The 12,404-nt window shown below is 45.7% G+C and overlaps 1 protein-coding gene across 1 annotated transcript; it reads left to right on the forward strand.

The window, feature by feature from the left end:
* Nucleotides 1–216: 216 nt before the first annotated feature.
* ESS2 (ess-2 splicing factor homolog) lies at nt 217–12,164 on the forward strand. Its single transcript, XM_042441628.1, has 10 exons — nt 217–573; nt 1,947–2,115; nt 4,022–4,117; nt 4,657–4,826; nt 5,566–5,686; nt 6,244–6,377; nt 7,986–8,088; nt 9,470–9,579; nt 10,392–10,507; nt 10,812–12,164. Exons 1-10 carry the CDS (start codon nt 232–234, stop codon nt 11,095–11,097), a joined length of 1,647 nt encoding a protein of 548 aa, XP_042297562.1. The 5' UTR covers nt 217–231; the 3' UTR covers nt 11,098–12,164.
* The last annotated feature ends 240 nt before the right edge of the window (nt 12,165–12,404 follow it).

Raw genomic sequence — 12,404 nt, forward strand, 5'->3', positions numbered from 1 at the left:
CCAGCCTCTGGGAGATGTAGTTTCCCCAATCCCTAGCTCTTTAGACGTCTCTGTCAAAGAGGGTGTGTGTGTGTCTCACTTTACAGCGCCCGTGGCAGTTAAAGCGGAGTCAAACCGCGTCAATTCTGCAGTGCAGAATCCCCCCAACCTCTGAAGGGCGTCCAACCACAACCGGAAATCGCTGCGCCTGGCTAACTCTCCGCTTTCCCTTACCTCTATGGGGCGTCAGGCATGACGTCATCCCCGACGAAGGGGCGGGGCTCGAGGCCTCCGCGAAAGGAGCAGCCGCGTCTGACGCAACCTGGACGGAAGGTGAGGGTTCACTTCCGGGGTTCGGCGCGTCCTTTCCGGAAGTGGAAGGCCCCTCAGGCTGCTTTGGCCGCCTCAGAGCCCGAGGGCCGTCGGAGTGGGTGGCGAGGGATGGAGCAAGCCGGGGAAGGGTCGGCGGCCTCGACCCGGGCGCTGGTGCCGGTCCAGGCCGAGTCCCGCGCCGTCGTGGAAGCCGGGAAGGAGGCCGCCCCGGAGGCCCCCAAGAGCCGCAAGAGGGTCCTGGACGAGGACAGCTACATCCAGGTGAGGCGGGAACCGGGGAGGCTGGAGCCCTGCCCTTTCCGACCGCTTTCCCTGCCCTCGCTCCAGCCTGGGGCACCCGGGGATTGGTAGTTCGACCAGGCCTGGAGGCTTTGGACCCCAAACCTAGCCCCGACTGATATACGAGGTCGATTTATAGTCATTGAGTATATCCAGTATGTTGTACCCCCCCCGGCTCTTGGGGCGAGTTGGGGAGGAAACTGTTATTAATATGATGATTATTGATACTCATCACACTCCAGGGAAACCCGCTTGAAGGCGGGACAGTTCTGCTGCAGTGAGGTCCTTTCTTCAGCAGCTTGTGATCGACCTGATCTGCTATTTGAAATCTGCAACACCTCCTTTCCAAGATCATAGAATCATAGAGTTGGAAGAGACCCCAAGGGCCATCCAGTCCATCCTCATTCTGCCATGCAGGAAATCTCAATCAAAGCATCCCTGACAGATGGCCATCCAGCCTCTGCTTAAAGACCTCCAAAGAAGGAGACTCCACTACACTCCGAGGAAGGAGTGTGTTCCTCTGTCAAACAGCCCTTACTCTCAGGAAGTTCCTCCTAATGTTCAGGTGGAATCTCTTTTCCTGGAGCTTGCATCCATTGTTCTGGAACCTGTTCTCTGGAGCAGCAGAAAACAAGCTTGCTCCCGCTTCAACATGACATCCTTTCAAATATTTAAACAGGGCTATCATATCACCTCTTAACCTTCTCTTCTCCAGGCTAAACATCCCCAGCTCCCTAAGTCGTTCCTCATAGGGCATGGTTTCCAGACCCTTCACCATTTTTGTCGCCCTCCTTTGGACACGCTCCAGTTTCTCAATGTCCTTTCTGAATTGTGGTGCCCAGAACTGGACACAATATTCCAGGTGGGGCCTGACCAAAGCAGAATAGAGTGGCACTATTACTTCCCTTGATCTAGACACTATACTTCTATTGATGCAGCCCTAAAATCGCATTGGCCTTGTTAGCCTCCACACTGTTGACTCATAGAATCATAGAGTTGGAAGGGACCACTAGGGCCATCCAGTCCAACCCCCTGTTCAACTTGTGGTCTACTTGGACTCCCAGATCCCTTTCACATGTAGTTTCATTCAGCCAGGTGTCCCCCATAATCCTATATCTGTGCATTTCATTTTTCCGCCCTAAGTGCAGTACTTTACATTTCTCTGTGTTGCATTTCATTTTGTTAGCTTTGGCCCAGCTTTCTAGTCTGTTCAGGTCATTTTGAATCTTGATCCTGTCCTCTGGAGTATTAGCTACTCCTCCTAATTTGGTGTCATCTGCAGATATGATAAGTATACCCCCAATTCTATCATCCAATTGTACCAGAAAGAGCAATTGTAAATTCATGTCTTGCAGAGTCTGGAGAAAATAATCCAGCGGGATTTTTTCCCTGATGTGGAGAAGCTCCGAGCTCAGAAGGATTATCTGGAGGCAGAGGAGAGTGGCGACTTGGAGAAGATGAGGCAAATAGCCATCAAATTTGGTTCCTCCCTGGGCAAATCTTCCAAAGACACCCCTGCGCCATGTAAGACTTGGGAGGGTTTGGACCATTGGGATTGATGGTTATTGCAGATTTTTGAATCACATTGCATTGTCGTTGTTTCATGTTTTATGGGTTGAAGACATATCTACAGATGATTTTTATGAGATGTTCTTGCTTGTAGTTCTGTTCTGGTGTATAGTTTTTGTATTGCAAGAGGAGCTGGCACCTTTTTGTAGCCCTCTTTGCTGTCATAGTGGTAAACTGAATATTTCCAATGCCTAATTTCATATTTCGCTATCTGTGCAGCCTTGAATGTGACCTCTGAAACATTGATCTGTTTTACTTGGCACTTCACATGAGCTGTGTCCGTTCTGAATTGAGGCTTCCAAATTTGATGGGATGGCAAACATTAGTGGGTCGAAATATGGGAGGTTGCCTCTATACTGAGTCAGAAAATTGGCTTTTCCACCTCAGTATTGCCGATGTCGCTTGGTGGCACCATATGGTTTCAAATACAGGCTTTTCAAACCCTCTATGGCAGGGGTAGGCAACCTTTTTGAGCCGGGGGGCGGGTTGCTGTCCCTCAGACAACTAGGGGCCACGTGCCGGGGGTGGAGCTTCCACCCTCTGGGGCGAAGCCGCATGCTGGGGGCGGAGCTTCCACCCTCCAGGGGCCAGGTCTCCTCCTCTTTGCCGGCCCCTGATGGGGCCCCAGGCCCCGTCAGGGGCCAGCAAAAAAGCCGGCGGGGGCCGCCAGCGCTGGAGGCCTGCTCCTCTTTGCTGGCCCTTTTGCCGTCGCTGGGACCCTGCAAGAGGGCTCCAGCAGTGGCAGCGGGTCTCTGGGAGGCCCTTTTGCCATAGCCGGGGCCCTCATGGAGGGCCCCAGCGACAGCAACGGGCCTCTTGGAGGGCCCCAGTGATGGCATCGGGCCTCCCAGAGGCCCACTGCCGCCGTCGGAGCCCTGTTCGAAGGCTCTGGCGGCTGCAGCGGGCCTCCCAGAGGCCGCCGCCAATGGCGGCGAAGTCTCGCGTGACCTTTCTTGTGGTCGCGCGAGACTTCGCCTCTAGGCCACCGCCATTTTGTTTTTCAAAATGGCGGCAAAGTCTTGTGCTACCTCGCCGCCATTTTGAGAAATAAAATGGAGCCCGGGAGCGGCAAAAAGCCACAATCGGCGGCAGGGGCAGGCAGGGGCCGGCCGAAAGGCCTCCGCGGGCCGGAGGTTGCCGACCCCTGCTCTATGGGCTCAAGAATACCCAGTCATCTTTCTTTATCAACCAGAAGTAGTGAGTATATGCTGCACATATGAATGTTGTACTGTGTGCATTTCACATGACAAGCGAATCTAGAGATCTCTAGCAACTTTGGCTTGTCATGAACTAGCAATTTGTTGATGCATGCTCTCAGTCACTCCCATTTGAGCAGCTAAACAAACTAAAACCTTGCTGTCCAGTTGGTTCATTTCAGGGATGGGAGTAAAGCCCCTCCCCCCCCCAAGATGTTTTTGGACTGCAACTCTTAGCATTGACTACACTGGCTAGGACTGATGAGAATTTGAGGTCTCACACTGTCTGGAGGGCTTCATGCTTCTTACTCTGGTTTGTGGTATCACCTGATGTTGTCAGCTTCCCATTTTTGGCTTGAGAGAGAGAAAACCAGAGAATGTTGCCCCCGTCCCAGACATGGTAAATCAGTAGTGGAGCACACCTTTGCTCAGCTGCTTCTGCTTGCAGAAGTGGTTGAACAGTATGCACCAGCACACTGCTTTTTCATGATAAACCAGGTTTGCTGTGAGTCTGTGGCTGGTGCCATGAGAACATGATCAACGTCTTTCAGGATGGAGGAGGGTAAGAATGGGACCAGGTGGACTAACAAGTCACGGACCATGTGTGACTTGACTTCTCCTGATTTTCTGTAAATTTATCTCATTTTAAAATCCCTTTTGAACAGATGTTACTCCAGCAACATTTGAAACTCCTGAGGTTCATCCTGGTGATCCCACCGTGTTGAATAAACCCAAGGTGCCAGCGAAAGCCCGAGAGGAAGGTACAAAACACTAGTTCTGCTCTTGGTTGTTCAAATTGTTGTCGAGAACAATACAAAGGGATTCCTTCTACTAATTCCAGTTAATGAAATGGGGAGGGACCGTAGCTGGAGGATAGGGGATATGCTCTGCATGCAAAAAAGTCCCAGAACTTGTCCTTGGTGAAGGACTGAAGAATAGGCCTTACACATGTTGTTTGTCTGCAGCTCCCATTATCCCTCAGCATTGGCTACACTGACTAAAGTTGATGGGAGTTGCAGTCCAACAATGTATGGAGGGCCATAGGTTGCCTTTCTTATTACCTCTAGTTGGATGGATTCAAGTTTCTGGTATATATAGGAAGTTGAACCAGCATGGTGCAATGGTTTGAGTGCTGGACTATAACTCTAGCGACCAGGGTTCAATTCTTTGCTTGACCGTGGAAACCCACTGGGTGACCCTGGTCAAGCCACACACTCTCTGCCCCAGAAACCCCCATGATAGGGTCGTTTGGAGTTGCCATAAGTCAGAAACAGCTCTATCTGAATCCCTCGTTCTGCAGGGGAAGCAGGAGAAGAAGAGAACAAAGATACCTTGCCTAGCCTAGACACCTTCCTGGCAAAACATACCAGCGAGGATAATGCTTCATTTGAGCAGATCATGGAAGTGGCTGAAGAGAAGGAGAAAGCAAGGCATTCTTGGCTGTATGAAGCTGAAGAGGAATTTGCCCAGGTGAGGGAAGGAGCTTGTCTTTCTAATGTCTTTAAAAGGCTCCCGTATTGAATGCTTGTCTTCCATTGGTCCAACAGCTTTACCTTAAGGAGGAGAGTTTTTCAATTTTATTCCCTCCTGAGATGCTGTTCGTTGAGCAATGGCCTGAAGTATTTATTTATTTATTTTATAGTTACTTTCTTCCAGTATTGCATGGATCAGGCAGCAGTGCTTGGGGCCATATTTGGCCTTTGCACCCCCTCCAAAAACCTGACCTGGAAGTGACTGGATACTATTTTCTATTTTGGTTTCTGGAGTTTGAGGGGTGGGTGAATTTGACAGGTTTGCAGGGTGGAGTTGACAGTAAATAATGGTAATTGATAAGTTTGGAGAAATTTCTCTGCCAAAAATTATTATGGAGGACTTTTTTTGAGGGCTTGGGGGAAGCATAGCATATGGGTTGTGCGGCTTGCATCATGCATTTTCTCTGTCTCTTCGGTACAGAGATTGAAGATGACTCACAACATTGTAGTCATTGTAGTGGTTGGAGACTATGTGGGCATCCCTACACAGACCTTGTCTGCAAGCTCTTGACACTGCTTTGAGTTCTACTGAATTAAAATAAGATACAAATGCAATTTATAAATCCTGGGGGTGGGAGGATGTGTTCCCTGCACTCCAAAAATGTAAAGTATTAATTTTGTATTCCCTACTGTGGTCCAGAACTAAAGTTGTCTTTAAATTTAAATTTCTCTTTCAGCGACATCAAGAGCAGCTGGCACTTCCCTCCGCTGAAAAGCAGCTGGCCTTGACTAGTGGGAAAGCTGGAATAGAGACATGGGAATATAAGGCAAAGAATTCCCTGATGTACTATCCACCAGGTGAGGCAAATGGTGTTGCAAGTGTCTCCATCAGTTGATGATACCCCAAAAGCACTGTTTGTGCTCAGCTTACAGTATTGTTGTATAACTGTTACTTGCTGCTCATTTGGTAACATTGTGATTGCACAACATGACATAGTGGTGTTTGGTGAAATCTGGCTTGTTCTGATTTGTGAGCCTGCCTCTAGATAACAGGCTGTGACGGGTTAACCAACCATTAACCACAGTCTGAATCCATTGATTGTAGTTGTCTGGCTTGTTTTGTTCCTAGCTTGTTTCTCCAACTCTCTACCTTAGTCCTTTCTAGTGTTATCGGAGAAGGAGGAAAAAGGTTCTTTACTTTATCCACGCTCTGGTGTGAGACTCAAGGAACAATGAAAACAAGATTGCTGGGAAACCCATGCTCCATTTTTTTTCTTGTTAGATTTTCAATTTCTTTTTCAGCTCTCTTATTAAGTTCTTACTGCAATACATTTTAAAATCTAAAAATGGCATAAGTTCTGTCTCCCTTTTCTGTGATAGTCAGACTTCTTTCTGTTATGTTTTTGTCTCTGCAGGTGTTCCAGATGAGGAGGAGGTATTTAAAAAGCCACGAGAAGTGGTCCACAGAAACACCCGCTTTCTAAAGGATCCGTTCAGCCAAGCAGTGAGCAAATCCCAGCTCCAGCAGGCAGCTGCCCTCAATGCTCAGGTAGGGGCAAGAAAGCTCACTAAGACTGAGCCAGACCTTTTCCATGCCTGTTTTACTAGTTTGGGTTCTACATTCCCCAAATGTCAAAATGGCTAAAAGCAAATCATGTCAGTATAAAACACTGCAAAAAGGAAAACCAGTCTAATTTAACATGCTAAAAGCAGAGCTTCTTAAAATCCTGCTGTTCATTAAATGCCATTTAAGCAAGAGAGAGCAGCTTGAGTAAGTCAGCTCTGGCAGGGAGGGCCAGATGTTGAAGACTTCACTCTGCTCCTAAACCAGCATTTAATTTTTTAAAAATATGTTTTTATTTAATTATTAAGAGTCATACATTGAGTATTGTTTATTGTACAATACATAATTGTATATATATCCTACATTCTATTACAATTTGTCTAAATATCTTTAATATCCTATCTCAGTGCTCCCCTTCCCCGGAGCCATTTTCATTCTTATATTCCATCCAAAATCTCAGTTCCTCTCGTGGAGATAATTTTCCATCTTCTTTTCTCAATACTTTCACAATAAATTATTTCCAAATTCCATCAAAATCACTTTTTTTCCATAATCCCTTTTTTACTTTCAATTTGCATGTCAAGTTATCATTAGTCGCTAATTTCCATACCTCTTTATACCAATCCTCCAAATCTACAGTTATTTTTGTCTTCCAGCATCTTGCTATAATTAATCTTGCTGCTATAAGCAAACTTGTTACCAAATCTTTTTCTTCTTTTTTCCATTTCTCTAAGTTATATAATGATAATAATACTATATTTGGACATTTAATTTTTAAATTTGTCAGTACTAGCTTACTCTCATTTTGGGAGGTGGCATGTAAGCTGCAAGGCTGAAAACTAAACTAGGGTCTTCAAGGAAAGAAGTAACATTGTTAGAGCAGGATAGACTGTGTTATCTACCAACTGGTAGCAGCTCTCCTGTCTCAGAAGCCTCCCTTAACTTTCCCCTTTTCTCTTAACCTTTTCCCCCAACTAGTTTCAGTTGGGATTGAAGCTATGTGCTAAATTTTACCTCTCAGCTTGAGGTTCTCCCTTGTGCTCTCTTGATGGTTCTCCCCTGTACTCCCTTGATTTGTAAGGCACCAGCAATACAGTGCGCCCGCGTTATACGTGGCTTTCAGGGTACAAGGGGCGGCGCATCCCATTTGAATGAATGGGGCACCACCACATGCATGAGTCCCATTCACTTGAATGGGGCTTGAGCATGTGCAGTATTTGGCTTACGTGGGGGGGGGGGGGGGGGGGGTCCAGAACGAATCCCCTGTGTAAGCCAAGAGCGCACTGTATTGTATTTTAGATGGCAGGTTAAGAGTTCCAAAATTATTCTGCAAGGTTTTTCATGGGTGGTCTATGTTTCTGAATTTTCCTCTCTTAATTTTGACTTGGTTATGTTTTTCTGCCTTGGATTTTAAGTGTTTCATTGTTCTTATCTGAGTGGTGTTTTTCTAAACAAAAAAAATTCTAAGCTGCTTTGGATAAAGAGATGTCAGAATGTCAAACGTCTTTAAAACATGTTTATAAAATGATAGGCTGAGCTTTGAAAATGCCTTGCGATGGTTGCTAAGCAATATTCTCTCTCTGTTCAATTTAGTACAAGCAGGGTAAAGTCGGTCCTGATGGGAAAGAGCTCATCCCCCAAGAATCTCCCAAGGTGAACGGTTATGGATTTGTGGCCACCCCGTCCCCTGCTCCTGGTAAGAGGAAGAATTGCATATTGCTTTGTCAAATAAATAAATGGGATTGCTGTTTAGCAAGGCGGAACTATGTTTTGTTAGCAGGCATGGCTAAATGCTCAGCCTCTGAGTACGCACACATAAACAGGAGCAAAACTGTTAATTGAGCACCTGCATTTGCAGATAAAGTAGTTAAATATGTTGCTACAGTTCTGACCAAGCAAACAGCACACCAGCAGAATAAATGTTTACCCAAGGGGTCATGTTATGTTACATACTAGTGCAAGTATATGTTAGAGTAAGCTTGGAACTAACCCAGGTCATCTGTGCTAAGTCTTAAGAGAAACCTCCTAACTGTGAGCAGTGGAGGATGCTGTGTTGGGAGGCAGTGAGCTCTACTTTGTTGTTAGTATGTAAGTAGAACCCATACCAGACAAGCATGACTAGTGAAAATACTTAAATAACTGGAACAGTACTACTTTGGAAAATGTTGTTGGACTGTGTTGTTACAGCCATTGAAGTGTGGCATATTTATCATTGGAAATTATTCTACTGAAGGAGGACATTGAAATGACTTCACCAGTTTCGGGAATGGCCGTCCAGAATCTTTTGGCATTTTGGCAGTATAAACATCATTTGGAATTTTTAGCCAGTGTTCACAGACTGTCTTGGTACAAACCTGAATTCATTATGCGTTCCTTCAAATCATGTTAAGAGTAGATAAGAGTTACTTTTCACATGTGTTTACAGTCTGTCTTATGAGTACATTAAATTCTGTTTAGCCCTCCATCTCTGTGTGTGTTGGTCATGGTCTACTTGTTATCTGCATGGGCTGTTTGTTTGAATCGTTCGGAAATTTTGTAGCCTTCATTGACTGTATTGAGTCGGATTTCCGTGTCCTTACGGGTTATGTTAGTAGATATCAATGTATATTTGCAGGTTGCATTATGTGTAGTTGATAATCTCTTGTAGACTTTGGATTTTGTAGTTGTTTACCATTCGTCAAAGGTTCATGTCATTGCTACTATCATAGTGGGTTATTTTAATACATATTTTATATGATTCAGCTGTTTGCTTTAGGTATTTTCACTAGCTTTGGCCTTGTTTGGTATGAGTTCTTGTGTTTGGGATTGTTCCCATTGGTATTTTTTTAAGACTTTAAAGCACGGCTCGTGAGTCATCTGTGTGGGATGCTTAATGGACTGGATGATCTCCAAGGTCCCTTCCAGTTCTGTGGATTAACTGGCTTTGGGAGGAGTCTGGAGCAGGGCTGGGGTTTATTTTATTTATTTATATCCTGTCTTTCTCTTGGCATGAGACTCAAGGTGACTTACAGGAATAGCTTGTGGAATTTGCTTTCTCCCTGTTTCATTCAGATTGACTTGCAACATTCTTTTCATAGGTGTGAATGACTCTCCTCTGATGACGTGGGGGGAGATAGAAAGCACCCCCTTGCGCTTAGAAGGCTCCGACACACCCTATGTGGACAGGACTCCCGGACCGGCTTTTAAGGTATTTGACAGTTCCCACATGAAACCAGCATCCTTTCTGTCTGATGTTGTATAAACAAGGCAGAGCCTGCCTGCACTGATACTCATCCTCAGGCCTAGCAAAAGTTGCTTTAAAAAGCACCAGGATTTTACCTGTTACCCTGTAGTCAGAAACATCTACTCTGTTTGTTCGGCTTGGGGTGGAGCAAAGCCCAGAACTGTCTGTATCTGGAATGGAATTCATCTGGACAGCACTGGGTTGGGAAATGCTGCTGTAGCTGCTAGTTCAATTCCATCCTCCCATCTGAACAGTGTTACTAAGTTCAATGCACTTCTAGAGCAGAAGCTAATCTCTAGAAGCATGTTCGTCATTTGTAGAACAAAACAACAGTGTCCGGTAGCATTTCAAAGACTTAACAACTTATGACATGAATTTGCATTGCTCACTTCAGGTACATGCATGGGATTTCTCTCTCTCATACACACACACACACACACACACTCTCTCTCTCTCCACCCTTTTCCCCTGAAGTTCTCCATGCATCTGATGAAATGAACATGAAAGGTTGTGGTGTAGTAAGCATGCAAGTACTTAAGGTGCAATAAAAGTCTTTATTCATCTCCACTATTGTATCACTCTCCAAATGCTTTGAACTACAACTCCCATCGTTCTAATGAAACATATTTGGAGGGTACTGGTTTGGGAAAGGAATAGTATTATCCTGGAAATGTCTAAAGACATTCCCAGCAAAATGCATAAAGGAGAAATGTGCTAGCGTGTAGCAAAATGACTCACAGATACTTTAGCAACCAAATTGGCTACTGTCTCCCCAGATCCTGGAGCCTGGCCGCAGAGAGAGGCTCGGCCTGAAGATGGCCAATGAGGCAGCTGCTAAAAACCGGGCAAAGAAGCAAGAAGCGTTAAGACGAGTTACTGAGAACCTTGCCAGGTGAGTGAGTTTTCCAGTTGGACAGCAGGAACCAGAGCATGCAAAAATAGATACTGAAATAAGGAGGTGTGAGGGTGGGTGTTTTTGGAAAAAGAATTGCCAGCTAATATGGAAACTGTATAGAACTGGCTAAAACTAACACAGATCAGAAATAAATCAATTCGTCTCAACAGAGGTGTTCCTGAAATCTTCAACTGCTGAAATTACCCTTTTGTTCCCTTTGTCCAGGCTCTGGCAATTTGTGCCACTGCTTCTCAACCTAAAATGTGTTTTTATAAAGTGCTTGTGTTTTTTCAAATTCCAGCCTTACCCCTAAAGGACTCAGCCCAGCAATGTCTCCAGCCCTTCAGCGCTTAGTAAACAGGACTGCCAGCAAATTCACCGACAAAGCTCTCCGGGCCAGCTATACCCCTTCCCCTGCCCACCTAGGGACCCCTGGCTACAAGACACCAGCCGGTGGACCCCAGACGCCCACTGTCACCCCAACGCCCAGGACGCTCTCTCAAACACCCGTGACTCAGGACCCAGCCTCAATCACAGACAATCTGCTGCAGCTTCCAAAAAGACGCAAAGCATCAGACTTCTTCTGAGAGTGGCATTCCCTTGCAGGACGTGTGGAACTGAATATGCAGGAAGCTGCTGGTAAAAATTGTACAGGGCTGACAAAACCATGTCAGGTTTTCTAATCCCGCATTGCCGTGTGGTGGCAGAAGTAAGCTTTACTGAGCAGAACTTGGGCTCCTTGTGTACCAGGCGCAGCTTTTACCAGGAAAAAAAGACTAGAGCTGCAATAGTGTTGTCGGCCATTTTGATGCGTTTTGAATTGTTTTAATGAAAAGGGGAGGGTGGGTGGTTGTGGCTGTAATTTACATTTGGGCACCTGTAATTCTGACTGTACAGCATTTTTTTTAATTTATTCACTACTGAAAGCCTTTAAATAAAGGCCTGGAACAATTTTGAAATGAGTGGGTCTGCCTACGACTCAGGCATCACTGAAGGGGGAAATGCTGATGAATGCACAGGAATCAGTTTGGCAGTGAAGTGTTTCATGCAGGGAATGGCGCCTTGGTTGAAATGGCCTATGCCGGAACTCCACATCTGTGCTTCCTAGAAGTGGAAGGCTGCCCTCCAGTGTAACAAAGCCTGTGTACATGGGATGAATATAGGCCCAGCCCCATACACAAGTGTGTGTCTCTACACTGCTCAGGCAGCTTCAGAGTGAGGACTATTGCCTTCCTATTCAGCCTGAGGGTTTTGTGAAATGCTGGAATGAGACAGCCTCTTGCCTGTGGTCCATCCAAGCCGCTCTTACGTTCTGTGATTCTTCATGTGCCAAGCATGCATGCACAACTGCTTCTGCAACTGTGACTTGAATTTCTTGTTGTAGGGGAACATATGCAAGCATTAGGTACCACTAGAATTCTGGCCCCTGTGTGTCATCTTGACCTTCAGAACAAATAGTGGAATAAAGATGTAGGAGATAAGTAAAGGAGCCAATGGTGTACTGGTTTGAGTGTTGGACTAAACTCTGGAGACCAGGGTTTGAATCCTCCGTCATCCATGGACACCCACTGGGTAAACTCAAAGAAGTCACACACTCAGCCTTTAAGGAAGGCAATGGAGGCCCTTTGAACAAACTTTGCCAAGAAAACCTGTGATAGGTTCGCTTTTGGTTGCCATAAGTTGGAAGTGATGAAGGCACACAGCAACAAGTAAGAAACCATCCCTTTAATAGTAAATAGATGGTAAGCATTGTCAGTGTTATAACCCCAAAAAGGGACATTAAAAAGGATGAAAAATTGGTGCGGTGGAAGAGGTTTTGGGCTGTTCTCATGGAGAATACTGAATTTTGCAAACATAGAAAAAGAGTTAAGTGAGAATGTCAAGAGCCTGTTGA

Source organism: Sceloporus undulatus, chromosome 10 (assembly GCF_019175285.1).
Source record: "Sceloporus undulatus isolate JIND9_A2432 ecotype Alabama chromosome 10, SceUnd_v1.1, whole genome shotgun sequence".
NCBI classification, from domain to species: Eukaryota; Metazoa; Chordata; class Lepidosauria; order Squamata; family Phrynosomatidae; genus Sceloporus; species Sceloporus undulatus.

Coding starts and splice junctions, on each gene's coding strand:
- ESS2 (XM_042441628.1), top strand. CDS start 232: ATGACGTCATCCCCGACGAAGGGGCGGGGCTCGAGGCCTCCGCGAAAG. Junction 5,687..6,243: donor CCTGATGTACTATCCACCAG/GTGAGGCAAATG, acceptor TTGTCTCTGCAG/GTGTTCCAGATGAGGAGGAG. Junction 6,378..7,985: donor CAGCTGCCCTCAATGCTCAG/GTAGGGGCAAGA, acceptor TGTTCAATTTAG/TACAAGCAGGGTAAAGTCGG.